At 40.4% G+C, this 15831-nt stretch overlaps 3 protein-coding genes across 4 annotated transcripts; all 3 read right to left on the bottom strand.

The window, feature by feature from the left end:
• Positions 1-93: 93 nt before the first annotated feature.
• Positions 94-4858, bottom strand: LOC112287820 (PHAF1 protein At3g51130). 2 transcript variants are annotated; one of them, XM_024531284.3, is made up of 14 exons: positions 4708-4858; positions 4385-4467; positions 3860-3954; positions 3235-3302; positions 3017-3122; positions 2726-2786; positions 2474-2640; positions 2200-2262; positions 2039-2086; positions 1574-1687; positions 1286-1385; positions 984-1072; positions 730-834; positions 94-518 (listed from the first exon to the last, which is right to left on the bottom strand). In XM_024531284.3, the coding sequence occupies exons 3-14, from the start codon at positions 3920-3922 to the stop codon at positions 465-467; spliced, it is 1038 nt and encodes a 345-aa protein (XP_024387052.1). In that variant the 5' UTR covers positions 3923-3954; positions 4385-4467; positions 4708-4858; the 3' UTR covers positions 94-464. The 2 variants fall into 2 exon arrangements, with proteins under 2 accessions (XP_024387052.1, XP_024387051.1); XM_024531283.3 differs by having other exon boundaries at positions 3860-3934.
• Positions 4859-5457: 599 nt separating this feature from the next.
• On the bottom strand, positions 5458-7734 carry LOC112287821 (uncharacterized). The gene is made up of 3 exons (XM_024531285.3): positions 7109-7734; positions 6303-6382; positions 5458-6147 (listed from the first exon to the last, which is right to left on the bottom strand). Exons 1-3 carry the CDS (start codon positions 7227-7229, stop codon positions 6013-6015), a joined length of 336 nt encoding a protein of 111 aa, XP_024387053.1. The 5' UTR covers positions 7230-7734; the 3' UTR covers positions 5458-6012.
• A 3897-nt stretch (positions 7735-11631) lies between these two features.
• LOC112287435 (hydrolase pyvD) lies at positions 11632-14802 on the bottom strand. The gene is made up of 8 exons (XM_024530398.3): positions 14678-14802; positions 13987-14520; positions 13688-13709; positions 13271-13406; positions 13011-13101; positions 12755-12847; positions 12381-12481; positions 11632-12240 (listed from the first exon to the last, which is right to left on the bottom strand). The coding sequence occupies exons 2-8, from the start codon at positions 14228-14230 to the stop codon at positions 12058-12060; spliced, it is 870 nt and encodes a 289-aa protein (XP_024386166.1). The 5' UTR covers positions 14231-14520; positions 14678-14802; the 3' UTR covers positions 11632-12057.
• Between the last annotated feature and the right edge of the window lie 1029 nt (positions 14803-15831).

The raw sequence follows: 15831 nt of genomic DNA, 5'->3' as shown, positions 1-15831 counted from the left end.
TTGAGTTGCATAGAATGTCTATTGCAGAAGATACTGGGACGGATGATACAATATTATTGACATAGAAATGAAAGCAACTTGTAGAGAACCATATCCTGCAATAAGAATGAAACCAAAGACTGCATGAACAGATGTACGCATATACACGGCCTTTGCACTGGTCCTCCTTTCATCTAGAATCTGAATTCTTCTGTAACACAGGCTCTGGAAGTTTCTAAGCTCCAACCTCCAACAGACTTACAGAATCACTATGGAAGACTTTTTCCTCCCAGCGAAATTGATAGTAAATTCTCGCTTGAGTGACAAAATTCACTCTTTTAACCAATAATACGAACTACATACTAGAAACAAACTATCTTCACATTTCATTTACAATATTCACAGACAACAGTTACCACAATGTGACACCGACATTCACGGGCAATGAGCACGACTAAAGCAATGTCCTGTAGTGTTGTACGACTTTACATGGTGCTCTGGAAGAGAGTCACAGTTGCAATATGCCCATTCTTCATTACCTGTGAAGTCAGGCTATTTGATTTCAGAAAGATTCAAAAGTCAAAAACAAATCACTGTCTAGCTGTATAATGAAGTATTTCATTACCAACGTCAGAAACAAACGAAATTCACATTTCGAAGAACAGAATATAATTTCGAAACTCAACTGTTCACACAACAAAGAATGAAGAGATTGCTAATAGAAGCATTCAGCACAATGACGGTAATTACCTCCAGAGCGATGTTGCGATAGCCATACACAAACGTTGGACCGAATGGATTGCTAACAGAGCCTTGCGTTTGAATTGCAGCACGACCACCATCGCCTAGTAGGCCCTATAACATCAACCGGGTATAATATTTGTAATTCTGTAACAATACAATCTTGCAACTTCTGTGCGTATATTGTCAAAAACATTTTTGTCCTGTGATAAGCACACATAGCTCAGCGCTTACGTGGTAACTGAAAAAAATTGCAACAGTACCTGCACTTCACTCCATTTGGTGTTGGCAGTGATACGCCTTTGATTTCCATCAGCGTAAGCAGCTTTGTCAAGTTCCTCACCACCATCACCTGCAATTGACCACATCATAGAGACGATCATGAATAATACAAATTAAAACAGATATACAAAGCATGGCGGCATTGAATCAAGTGCAATTTTATTTGCTACCAAGGCATTGAAAGCATTAATCAAAGTATACCCATTATAACACTCGACTTGGGAACAATTTTTATGTGCTCACTGCTAGAAAACCAAAACTTTGGAAACTTGAGCGGGCTTACTTGGGGGAACATAAATAATGAAGTTGCATTTGATATAACAGTTGAAGTCCGTGTGACCTGGAAAATTGGTATGAAGTACAAACTTCTTGATGCGATGAGTCTGCCAATCCACCTCATAGTGAGCTACAAAATCGCCTGTGAACGAGGTATGGAAGACCATTTGTACATCAACAGGAAGTAGACCTCCACCAAATCTAGAAGATAAGTAAAGAGTAGATACTACACTAATACACTAACATATTGATAAGCGTATTAATTGCTTGAATGAAGCAGAGACTAATTACGCACCTGACCATCGAACAAGATATCAATGCCGCGTGTGAAATAATTATAAAAATAATCACCACAGAGTGCAGTGCGAGGTTTTGGATCAGAGGCAGAATGGATCACCATAGGGTCAACCTAACAATGTCGTACAGGAAAAGAAGCACGAGGAATGGTAAGTATCTTTCCGACTTATGTGCAACCAGCAACCGAATAAAGAAAAGAGGAAAACTCTTACTTTACACAAGTAGTTGCATCTATAGAAATTATGTGTAACAAAAGTAATTTAGAGCTGTTCTATCTTCATGTACACTATCGCTTCCGGTTATTACACCTGTGATGAGAATGACGAACATTCAATATGCACCAAAAACAGTACATTTCAAGACAGACTGGAAAATCCAAATAATGATATCAGCAGCATGCTTCAAAGATAGACAAAGATAGTAAATATTAGAAGGTGAAATAATGGGAGCATAAAGAACTAACCTGTTTCTGGTGAATACCACATGGCCGACCTAACTCTGCCCACACATCCTGCCAAACACATTCATATTCAGGCACAATTTCTGCATGGAACACTACAACGACACCCATGTCACCTCTACAATTTGACAAGGTGATCTGAAGAAGCATATTAGACGACCCACCTGTGGAGATGCACCGAATAAAAGATGCTGGCCACCACCAGTAAACCACAATTCCTCTGCCAACTACACAAGTAAATGCAAAACCCTAGTTAGAAGAGATTGCTAAACCGCTATCATACAGTAGCTTGGTTTTATATTCCCATCTTAAGACTCCAGGACAGAATGTCACATCTAACTCAAACCAAACACCTCGCATGCCCTAAAACCTGCGCTACCTCGGAATATCGTACAAGCTAAAATGAAAGATACAGCATCACCAACCAAAATCACTTACTTTAGCATGGACCTCTTCCATGTAGAAGCTCCCAACCGGAAGCTGAGGCGGTAAAGCAATCTTAAGGGGAGCACCAACACCAACTCCACCTCCGACTGCGCTGTCATATATGCATATACGCGACATAACCGGAGTAGTCCCATCAGGAAATTCCAACGGCAACTCCGCTGCAGAGTGCATATCCATGTAAGAGAACAGTAAACACTAATAAACATTCATGAACAATAGAATAGTTCTAAGTCATAAACTCACCTTCTCGATGCTGACAACACTCTGTGTACTGTACTGGGATAGGGAAAGCGAATGATAGACCCTGTAAGATAAATAGATCCATTAGCAATATAAGTCGCTGCATTCCTGCAGCTAGCAAGCATGGTAATGATGAAATCTATCCACCAAAGTGCTTACCAGCCGTGGAAATTGTTACTGAAATTATAGATGATTTTCCTCAAATATCACACAAACCAACATATACAATATAAGATAAATTTAAATAAAAAAGGAAAAACCGTTAACAAATAGAAAGTGCAAGAGACTACTTACAGGGTAAAATAATGTGTAAACGCACCGCTTCATGTTGAATGTACCTGGAAAGGTTGGTCCAAAAAGTGCATAAACTGCTACAAACGTGGCTGTAATGTTTGGTCCCCTGAAAAATCAAAAGAAAAATGAAATATCGATCAATACACGATAATTAATGGAATAAAAACCAAAACTAATAATAAGTACAGAATAAATAGTGAATAACTTCATCCTCTCACCCGATTGACGAAGTAGCGTAGCGCATGTGCAAGCGTTGCACGTCGTACACTTCTATCAATCTCAATCGCTGCAACAAGAAGGTTATCAGACTACTTCTGACTTACCCACGAGTAACTAGAAGTGTTGGTAAGATAGACATATAGAACAACAAAAAAGACACAAAGCTATGCCTCGTTGAAAGAATTTCAATCCACTACTGAAAAAATTTAACCACTACCAGCCAGTAATGACATACTTTTCGATAGATTCCAATAGGCAAAAAGAGATTCAGATTTCCACAGCACGGATTTTTTTAAAATAATGAACTAGTGCTCTATAAGTATACCTCTTCATATTTGAGAGGATCATCTTAATAATCTTCTCAGAACAAAACGTGCGAATCATCAACGAAATTTTAATTTCTTACAAACTTTCCATTCGACAAAAGGGTTGATGATTTGCATGATATAAATGCCTTAATGAGTGCAATTACGCACTATCCTTTTCAACCGTGAAGGATGGAACTTATGAATTCTAAAACTTCTTTCACATTCTGGAGATATCTTTCAAACGCGAATAAATGTTACATTACACCACATCTAAAGAATGTCCTTATGTACAAGTGAACAAGGGAAGCATGGATACCTGCGACTGAGATTCAAACCGCAGATGAAAACCATGCTCAGGAAAGTTGAGAACTAGATCCATTTGCAAGGGTTCCTGCACACCCTCACAATTCACTGTCTCCCTATGCAGCTCATATTTCAACCATAAAATTTGTAAGATGACACCCCCCCCCCCCCCCGATATGCGGAACTCTAGAGTGTACGTTTGGCAAAACAAGACAGGATGCCAGACTGTTGCCACAAGAGAACCATAATCCTACTACTCAACCTACTTTTCAGACTTCATGCTCCACTTCAAAGCTTCAACTTCGCGGTAAGAGAAGTATAAAAATTGCATCACACCAGCCACAGGCCACTAGCAAGAGATTAATGCGAAAAACCCTAGAATATAGAACCCAACTGAATCTATGAAAACGCTAATACCCTACTCGAGTGCGTATGCGGATTATGCAAAATCAGTAATTTGATAGCCTCGTAGACCCAAAATGTGTAGGACACTTAATTCCATTCCTTTAGGAAAGACATCAAAGACAACAAACCTTACCTCATCGTTATATTTCACTTGTACAACATCGAACGACGACCTGTGCTGCTGAACGTACGCCAAGGCCTCACACACCGGCATTCCTGAATCATTTCAAACATCAATGCTTCAAATTCTTTGCATGCTAGAACAACCCTAACCAGGAAAGCCATCCTCTCCATCCTCCCTCACAAATCGCTGGAAATCTCAGAATTTTTATTGTAATCTACACAAAAACATATACGACTTAAATCGCCACAACTCCTCATCAAAAAAACCCACCACACCCAACTGAAATTCGTCACCGAGAAGCTCTAGAAAAGCAAAATAAATAAATTTGTTACCGAGATTGAAAGCACCCAGACCCGCCCCGGGCCGGAGGTCAAGCGTGAGACCTCCCATTCGATGGCAGAAGCGTGAAGACAGAAACAACTTTTCTGATGGAAAGATGTGAATCCTTATCTTCGAACGCCTCTAATAAAACCTTCAATTCTTGCACAAGGTCCTTGGAGCTGAAGAATCCTTCAGGAGGGTATAAATAGGAGGATAGAGGAAGCGTGCGAGAGTCTGTGATGTTCCTTCTAAGTTTAGGAATCCATTCACACCATCTCTACGATATTCAAGCAATGGCTTCAGGGTTTCACCGTATCCTAATCTAAGACCGTGAAATGAAGGCGTAGCAATTGAGTCTTGTTGCCAAATTCTACCTCTCTTTTCCCTTCCGTTTTCTTATCTCAGTTGTGTCTACTCTCTTCTCGATATCATAGGTGGGTGACCTTCATGCAGTGCCTACCGTGTTGCGGAAACCGCCCGAACAAGGGGGTCTATCCATTTCAAAAATGTGCAAATCATGGTACCCAATTGAAAACGAGATGGCGCACTTGGACTGACCAGGCAATGAGCTTATCGAGAATTGCAGCTTTTTCTTTTAATCGACAAAGCTACGGCTCTTCGTCAAAGCTCACTTCCAAGAGATCATGTTAATGCCAATTAGAGATGCAATTGCCAACCCACAATATGCAAGTCACTGAAAATATTTCATACTAGATCTTTGCACCGTGTGCAATTTAACAATAAGATATTACACACACTGCTTTGGACCAATCAGTTCATCATTTGAAAGCCGGTCAACATACAATTCAATCCTTTATGAGCCAGTACAGGCTCCTTTGCACAACAAATACGTATGCTCTTCAACTGTACACCTCTTTCATCTGTCTCATCATCTGTAGAGATGATTGCTTCACCTCTGTACGCACTAGAAAAGCTCTTGAAACACAAACAAGAGATTGCGGGAGCCATGTTACAAGCAGAGGTGTCACAAGCTCCACCAAAAGAAATGCAGTTGACGAATAATTGATCACAGAAACTATTCATTACTCGAAAACTTCTTTCGGAAGTGAAACACGAGATGGGAAGACAATGAGCCGTCGAAGGATTCTCCGTCATCATATGGATGAGTCGTCACTTATATCCCAAAACTTGTCCACTTGAAAGGATATCCAACAGAATCACATGCCCAAGGGCCAATCGTCGTCATGTGTAACTCGCTTCACTCGACCGAAAGCGAGTCCACATGTTGACTGCGGTTGTCTATTTCGTGCCGTCGCAGAGAGACCGAACCCTGTAACCACTTATAAAGTAACTGTTCATGGTACACCAGTGTATGGGACGCTAGGATTTGCTGCAGGTTCAGTGTAGTCTGCGTGCAGTTCAGCGATTAAAAAGCGAGCCCCTTGTCTATACATTTGATCATTATCCTCCGGTTGTGAGGGCGTTGGCACCTGTAATTCAATAGCTGGAAACTTTAGTAGCTGCAACTCGGAATTCTGTACGTGTATCAAGGGAATTGAAGTACGTCTATGCGCAACCATGTTGTTTGTAACAAGACCAACATTACAAGCCAAAATTCTTACGCGGCGGTACATAGAATACATACCACATCATGGCCAGCTTGTTCATCACTCCAGTTCAGTAGACGCCTGTCAGGTCTGTAGGCCTCTTGGACTAAGGTACTGCCTGAACATTCAACAAAAAATAGGAAGATGTCAGTGTGATCTCATCAGATTAAAAAGAACTTCGAATCTAAACTGTGCTCCAACTCCAGCTTGCAGCCGTCGCTGAGCTTTCGAGTGAACTTGAAGATGGTGCAGTCCGAAAATAGAAATTCAACGAGAATCATGGACCCCCTCTGCTTAACATGCGGACAAAATGACGAGATCAAGGAACTCTCAAACAAGGCTTCAGCACAGAAGCAACGTTATGGCAGACACCTGAGGACATGTCCTGCGCTGACTTTTTCGAACCTTGAAAACAATAAGATGAAGCTCTGCTAATGCCGGCTACCGAAACTACATTTAAAACAATAGAAAAACTCCACTCCACTCTCTTGACATACTGGGTCGACGAGGTGGAAAAAATTAGCAGATTCTACATCAATCAACACGTACGGAACTCGATCCCATCCCAGATCTCACCAAAACACCCCCAAGATGACGAAGCATTGCACGAGATGCTGGAGGTAACCAAAGTACTGGGCACACCAAGGAGAACAAGAGCAACCTGCTCTCCTATCTCACGCACAGCGACCGGCACCCAGCACGAAGTGAGAGTGTATCGAGTCCAAAGCCACCACTGCCGACATCACCAAACCCGGGGCTCTCTCCCACCATGACGAAAAAGCCCCCTCCCCCTCTCCGCAAGCATAACATCCAATAATGAAGCCCCACTCAGACAGTTAGTTACCTGAGCCACCTCGTAACTGTCGGGCAGAAGCAGCATCAGCACTGTGCGGCGTCTGCAGCAGCAGCAACAACACGAACACGATGGCATACACCCACGTCGTGGACATCCGAATCCTCGCCATCTGAGCCCCCTCACATTTGCTTGCTAGCTGCCCCAACACTTTTTTCCCCACTTTTGGAGCAAAGTCGTGTGAGCCTCCTCACATAGTACTACTACTACTACTCCCTGACGAAGGTCAAACCCCAAAGTCATTGCATCTCACTACCCCCGCCTCCTCTCGCGACTCGCGCGAGGAAGAAACCATCTCACCCCCACCCCCGCAGTAGCAGGGAATGTCAAACCGCGAGAACGCGGAACCACACACACATTTACTCAACCACCTCTCCCACAAACCCACGAGCAGCAACAAAATTTATCTAATAAACCCCATTGGGGCCCGCAAGCAGGCCATGGAAATCCCAATGCGTCTGTTCCAGCTGCATTAACGCGACGCCGCACATGGTGCCGGCATCCACACGCTACGCCACTTGGTGCAAAATCGGCACAATCCCAAAGTCAAACTACGTTAAGGGGAAGGTTCTGGCTCGCGGCGTAGCCTCCCCCCTCACCACAGCCATCGCCATCGCCGCTGAAAAGCTTGATTTAGGGTTTGGTCTCGGACTTGTCAACTGATCCAGCCCTCCCGCGCCTTCACTCTCTCGCACGGCCCGGCTAACCCACGTTCCTTACCACGTGTCAACAGCGGATTAACCCCTTTTTGCTCATTGCCCATTGCTTCATTTATTATTCATGCGACTATTTGGTTTCCTTTTTTAGTTTGTTTTTTATTTTATTCTATTTTATTCTATTTGTTGTTCTTATTGGTAGGGCACTGCACTGCCTATCACACCGTATTTTGTGCCCCCCCCTCCCCATCTAGTTTACTTACCATATATTCTTTTACTTTAAAGTCTAGCGGATCTAAACTTGTCTTATTTGTCCCTGTGATTTGTTTGACAATGGCTTGGGTTGTTATAATAATAATTATAATAATAATGCAGCCGTGCAGCATCAAATCAGGTCAACATATGTAGTTATTGTATATAATGGTGTTGGAAAGTAGTTCATTGAACTATGTGAGTTCTTGGTTTGGAAAGTTAATTTGCTTCTAATTGCACGCGGAATTGCACATAAATTTGAGATTTTATCAAATTACACAGTAATGAATCTTTTAGATATTTCTAACAACCAGAAGATAATCAAAATTATGGTATCTCAGCAAACACAGATTTTATTTTTGTAAGAGTTTGATTTAAGTTAAATTAAAAGAAATTATAAGTACGTCTTCTCAATCCTAGTACACGCATCCATCAAATTCATTTGAAATAAAATAAAAATCAACGTGGTTAATTCGTACCTGATCATTTATTCTATTACAAATCGTTTTAATATAATTTTATGTGTACATGTACACTATGCAAAAACCATCAGCTGAATGATTTATGTCTTTAAAAAATCTAAAAAGAAACTGTGTTCTAGCCCATAAAGATATGCATTTGTTTTAACTAACTAGAGAATCCATTCCATTAGACAGAAAACGCATAAAATGGAATCCAAGCTTTACACTTGGTTGGTGAATGGTATAATAAGAATGATTCCCATTTGACGAAGCTCAATAGTATTATCTTTCACATATAAGGAGATGCTTGTTTTATTTAATGTAATAATTATTTTTTATTTGCCGCTAGAAAACTTTTTCATATGAAAATTTGGAGACAAATTCACAAGAGAATTGGAATGCCACTCTTAAGAAAATGAGAGGCTGAGAAAGATTTCTTTTTTCTTTTTCTCTCATCCACAGTGGATTCCTGGAGAAGGTCGGTGCCACGTCATCACACACACCCCAGAAGGGGAAGATGCTGCTAATCCACGTCAGCTCTGCTGCCGTCTTCGTTCTTTTTATTTTATTCTTTTTATTCTTTTTTTCTTTCCCTCAATTCCATCCTCGTATTTCTTTTTCTTTTTCTCCCTGTGGGCCACCATTTGACCTCCAGCCTCAGTGTGAAAGCGCTCGTCCACGTGGCACTGCTTCGAAAGTCTCTCTCTACATGTCAACACCCTTACCCAACTCCCCAATCATCAAAGTATGAGCCCAGTTTTATTTTATTATTTATTATTCATATAATAAATTATAAAATACATATAAACAGCAGATTATGGTCAATTTACATCGAGATTAGGGGTCAATTTTTTATTAGTGAATATGTTTGGGTGTACGGATTATGATATTCTATGCATTAAAGACAAGGTTTCATAGACTTTAGAGGCTCATTAATTATGTTGTTTTCATTTTCAAGTCAAGATTTGAATTGGGGGGATCATCTTTGGGTTTGTGACAGAAAAGGGAAGAGGGGTTGAAGACGGTGGTTCAACCAAAATAGTGCTTGTCAAGAGGGAAGATACATGATACAAGTATTTTTTTTTTAGTTTTGTTTCATTTTCATTTATTAATTTTTAATGTAAAAAAATGTTAAATAAAAAGGAAGCTAGTACCTTTTGCTGTAAATGGATTTAATGTAATGTACATGGCTTCAAATGGAATGGAACAAAGTAATAAAGTATAACATTTTTGAAAATAACACTTCTCTTGGATGGGCTAGTGAACCTTCTTCATGTTTGTTTCTATCATGAAGATTTTATGCCACATTGCCAAAGGGTGAAGGCTCCTCATGGACTCTTTGACAGTTCGAATGAAAGCCTTTCCAATCTGATGCTGGACTTATTCCAAGCAAATTGATCATATTGTGACATGGATGGCTAAATTATAAAAACAATTATAACATTTTTGTATAACAGAATTTTAAGTTCATTAATTTTTAATTATATATGTATATAATTTCAGATAACTTGTTTATTTATTATTAAAAGGAGATTCAACAGCAACTCATGGATGTAATTGTTTTTTACAGAGTGACATTTATTTCTTCAACAGAAGATTCATCTTGTATACATTAACAAAATATACAAATAATGTTTTGTATTACAGAACGTTGGTATGACTATACTATTGCAAACTGATGTAACATATTAATTACAGAGTTGCAAATAGATATATAATTGCAAAATAAAAAGGCTCACATTTTATTTTTAAAAAATACCATTATTTACATTAAAAAATATTGATATTACTTTTGTAGAATATTTATTGAAAATTTTATAGTCATTCAGTAGCAAGCATCAAATAACTTGATTGGATTTGAAAAAGGAAAAAGAAAAAAAGAAAAAAATATAATTACAAATATGATGAACATGACATGTATGAAATGGTCAAGGAAATAACTTTTCCTTAAGAGAAGAAAAAGTCAAAATTTATAGAATAGTTACAACTATTTTAAAAAAAAACTGTTGCCAAAGTTATAGATCAGGTGTTTTTAAATTCTCAGTTTTAAGAAGCTATAGAGCATAAAAAGAAGGTACATAAATAGAGACCCATTCTAATGAATAGATATTAAAGCATGTAAAATTTTATAATTTTTTTTTCTATATATATTTTTCTGTGTCTTGTAATAATGAACCCATGTTTTGTTTTAATTTTTTCTTACGAAGAACACTACCAAGTCTTTACATATACAGTTTGAATAAGAAGAATATGACAACTTTAGTTCACACAATGCATAATTCTGGCCATTTGGTGTTAAAAAAACAGTGAAGCGTCAGCAGAGATCGGCAACAACAATTGCAGCAGTAGCTCTAGGTGAGGCAAACTATGTGGCCAATTCAACAGTGAGAATGTTTGCTTCGGCGATCTGGAAACGGTGAGATGTGTTGTGAGCAGATCTGAAACCCAGTTGAACAGATTCTCGTTGCAACGAACTCCTTCACGTAAAGGAATCTCCCTCTGGCCATGTATGCGTGTGTGTGTGTGTGTGTGTGTGTGTTTGTGTGCTGATGGTAGATTCATGGTCAGTGTCTGTGTAGAGTTGTTAGCAGTCGTGGGAATTGTTTTGGGAAGACAATGGCTTTTGCTGGAATGGCTTTTGTGTGAACAATTAGTGAGGTCTTTCCATGGTTGTATAATATTACTCTTCTTGTTACCTGTGGCGATGGTGGCGATAACGCTAAGATCAACCTTGAATTCAATCTGAGAATCCACTATTTTGAAGACATGAACATAAAGAGATTCATTTATTCATTTATTTTTTCTCCTGTTCAAATTAATCTTTGGTTGCGTGGTGTGTTTCTAATGGTTTCCTTTGAAGCAAGTTTGACAACTGCCAAACGAATTCCAATCGCATTCTGAGCGGTCATGAGACGAATAATAGAATGAAACAAGCTTTGATCAGACCCCCGAGGTCTTGAAGAAGAAAGGGGCCAGAAATGAAAGGAAAGCTGTATTTCTGCGTGTTTTATTACTGCAAGGATTGCGAATGTCGCACCATTCATATCTGTTGTTAACTGCATCAGAGTCCACCTGCACCAGGGGAAAACCCATCACCCTGGCTGGTGCATTACCGATCTAAACCAAAATCTGTTCAGATCCCAGGTCTGCAAACATAAACATTCTTTGAGAGGAACGGACCTTCGGTTCACTCCGATGGTAAAAGTCGACGCTTTCACTCTTCGATGGAACCAAAATGAACCTTGGCTAACAGGCTGTGAAACTTGTGTAACTGGGTCCACCATGAAAGATTAGCTTTCTGTCTTTCAAGCTCACGAAGCTAGTTATTCCTTCACGAGTATGGTAAATATATCAGTCAATATATATATATATATATATATATATGTGTACGAGTATTGCACAGTTTTCTGGCCGAAAGCATTGCGTGTATTGACCTCAAAGTAGGCAAGGTATATAAATTTAAGGTGCTATTAAATGTGATACAACGTCAAGACACTACGAAACAATCTACATATATATATATATATATATATTTATATAAATATATTTGTGTGTGTTCAAACTGCAGTGATTAAGTGTTTTCAGATTGGCTGTCAGCAGAAGTGCTGCGGTGAAGATGGGTTTGGAACCACGATATAATCTCTCCGTGCGCAGTTTCTGCTCGGTTGCGAGCCTCTAAATTGTTGGGTTCGTAACGGGTAGTCCAGCCATGGTCAGCATCTGGGTATATATTGCAGTAACTTTGGTGTCCAACCTGTACCAGACTACAATTAGGGCAGATGAACTGTGGATCCTGGTTTCTCTACAGCCATTCATACCGTTGGAATGCACAAATGAGATACATTTCCTCAAACAGCTCGCTCTATGAGATGATTTATGAGTGCTGATACTTACATCTGGAGAAGCTTTAAGAATAGACTCAAATTCCAGAACCATCTTGGGGGGTGTGATAATGTCAATTTCTGCTCCCAAGATCGCCAGGGGCACCTTCACCTCTGCAATACAGCGAACACATGCAAGTACGAGTCAACCATAAACCAAGTTTGCAGCGGAAAACAGAGAAAAATATCTTTTTAATAAAACATGACTGGAAAGAATCAGTGTGCTATTATATTAGGTGTATTATGACAACCTTCGATCCTCATAGCGCAAGCGAAACGGCTAGTTTTCTGTGTTATTTCACTCAGGCATCTATCGAATGCAGTCTGTTTTGAGAGGCTCAAGGCTTGGATTGCTGTTTTGAGGGATAAGTTAGAGTGATCTAAAACCTTTGATGTCGTCCGTGGTAAGAAACGATGGGTGGCACATTATACCAGCACCAACAGCGGTGTCGCCCTTCAGCAAGTTCACTAAAATCTTGGCTGGGCACAAGAGTTATCCGCAGAAAAGGTTATAAAGAATCCCATAAATCACAACGATTTCATCTCGAAATGTATAGGTTTAGGAATTTTCGAAATGAGCTGGAAATAAATCAAGTGATACTTGGCCTAAACTTTGTGCACACTCAAGTTTTGAACTGGGTACCTCCCCAGCAGAACCCTGCGGCACCAATTACATGGAAGCCCATGGTGTGGATCTTCTCCAGCACTTCCTTGGCATGGTTTATTGCTTTACGCTGCCAACGAAGACAGATATATGACTGAGAATAGCTTTTTTGGGAATGTTGTTCTTTTGAGCAAAGGACTAAAACTGCTTCTGGTTTTTAAACCTCAAGTCAACTAAAAATGTGAACCAATTCTTGCGTATGTACAATATTCGAAATCAGTTGCGGGAGGTGAGTTTACCTTGGAATGACGCTCAAGATACTCGTGAAGCCCACCATACTCTTGATTAGGATCCGTAGATGCGTAGGGCTCACCTTCCATGAAATCGGGCACCACCACAAAATGTCCTGCAGCGGCAATCTTGTCTGCTAACTGCCTACATTCAAACGCATACTTTCTCACATACTTCACCACACTGATACTTTACAGAAACTTTACCGAACAATAGATCCACATGATAAACAACCCACGAAATTCACAGACTGTTACTTCGTACACGACGACTCCCTGGTTAAAAACCCCCAACTATTATCAAGCTATTCAAGTGATCTTGAATGAAAGCTGCAGTAAAACCTGAACTCAATCTGATATTCAGCTATTCCAGACGGACTAATATCAATAAGCAGAGTAGCAGTTAGATTAGGGTGGTTTCCTTACCTAGTTTGCGGGACGCGCCAACCTGTTGATAATACACAACGGCTTAGAAGAGAGGTAGGCTACGCACATCTGGGTTGCAGGTGTGGAATTACAGTATACAGTCAGCCATGTGCAATGAAGGAAATCGAGAAGAGGTTGAGTTACATGCCACACCATCAGCAGCGAACAGAAACGAACTAATGCTGAGCTTCAGTTCCAACAATTCCGACCAAGGAATCCGTTTGATAAGAGCAGCACCAAAGATCATGCACAATACACTATAGAGAATAAGCTAGTCATGATTTTCTAAGCTTTCTCACCATAGATGTCGGAGATGATGAGAACTGCCGATGACGGAGCTGGCGACAGGCTTGGGCCAGCGATGTAAACAGGTAGAGAGTTCCAAGTCTCATCGTGGCCAAGCGCTTGGTAATCACACGAAGGTGGTGAGATGCAGCATTGTCCCCTCGTTGTCTTCTTCTCCACTGTTGTTGCGGCTTCATCCGTGCCGATCCCTCGATCTACGACCTCAACCGCTGTAAATGTGCTGCCGACTTCTGCCATTAGGTTGAAGCCTTACTCGAGTTGTGGGTTGATGCAGCTTAGTCGGTGGGCGTTGACCGGAACTAGTTGATAGATATGATGAGATAGGTTCTTCTCAAATTCAATAAGTGCGATCATCTGCGTGAAAGCTACCATCGACAGGGCGTGCACACAACAATCCAGTCCTCGCTACCTTTCTTTCTGTCTTAACCTGTCCAGCTGACCTCCGATCTTCTAGCAATGACTTCTAGGACTCTTTCTCAAACTCAAAAGCAACGAGAGCTTGGTGCAGCTTGCTGTCCAGTCAGTATCTACAGAAAAGCTTTCACGTTACATTTCAGCTTCCGCATCTAAGCCTGAGAAGACGATGCAAGCGGTGTTCTTATACGAGAACATCATGGGGCACCAACTGCGATCTCGAGCTATTCCGCACAGATTTGGAATAAACTGACAGAAAATTAGCTGTACCTGATCAGGTCTGGTTCCGATTTCCCGCTCCGGTGTCACCTTTGATCATCCTCGTGGAATGTCAAGCTTCAGAATGGAGGGTTCTCCAGTCACCGGACCTACTCTAGCTGCTACAAGCAAATATTTCTAGTAATGTTTCTATTTAGCAACCTCAAGCATTATCCAAATATTCGGCGTTCGATTGTAATGGTTTCCCATTTCCCAAATCGATTCACCTTTACGAAGATTCGTGTAATATTCATGCGCACGTTGGATTGTTTAAAAAGTCAGGGATTCCATCAACTTATGAATATGACGACGATCTTGACCTTAAGGTCACTCTACTATGGCGACCATAGGTTACGTAAAATATGATTTTTCTAGTCTCATTCTATCATTCCGACCTGAAAGCGGATTTAGTAATATCACTGAGTGTTTTATTCTCACGTGAGAACTCATTACTCAGCCAACTTATTCTGAAACGTGAACTACGAACTAAGCTTTGGTTGATATAATCTGAAAGGGAAAAATGGGAACAATCAGCACTACTATTACTTGCAGGCTAAATGTGCAGTAATCACACCTTAGTTTCGAAACTCTGTGTAACCCGGCTGAGCTTAGACGACTAAGATAATCAGAGAACTGTGGTGTGTGACCAGGTTCCCAGATACGACAGGCATATTTGAATGAACCGAGGTTGCAGGCTTTTAAATTGTTTGCAGAAATACCGCATGAGATGTAGCCAGGTCATTGGCCCCGGCAAGTAACGATCACGAGCAGAAATTGATGCCTTGAGCCACAACTGGCTTGTGGGTAAAGCCTAATGTCTCTTATTAACAGTAATTAAGATTGATGGCCCATATTTTATTGTCGCGCTTACATGTCATTAGATGTTAACTACTCACTTGTCAGTTCGAAAAAACCGTGCCGAAGTTAATGAGCTATTTGTGACGTTAGAAAATATTATGTAACCTGTTGGCTCCCAGGTCATTTCCCATGACGGCAAGTCACAATACGACAAGCACCATCTTTTGTTCACGTGCAACAAGATCCTCCCTCGTGGGTTCCGACTATCTCTCACTGAGCTGGAATTATTTATTCCACACAGTGTTGGCGGTATTTATTTTATTTTATTTTTGAAACAATCGAAGAGGGACTTCATTGCATTGTAAAAC

The sequence above is a fragment of the Physcomitrium patens genome, chromosome 10 (genome assembly GCF_059467195.1).
Source record: "Physcomitrium patens ecotype Gransden chromosome 10, ASM5946719v1, whole genome shotgun sequence".
Taxonomy (NCBI): domain Eukaryota; kingdom Viridiplantae; phylum Streptophyta; class Bryopsida; order Funariales; family Funariaceae; genus Physcomitrium; species Physcomitrium patens.
This window is presented reverse-complemented; position numbering and strand designations above follow the sequence as displayed.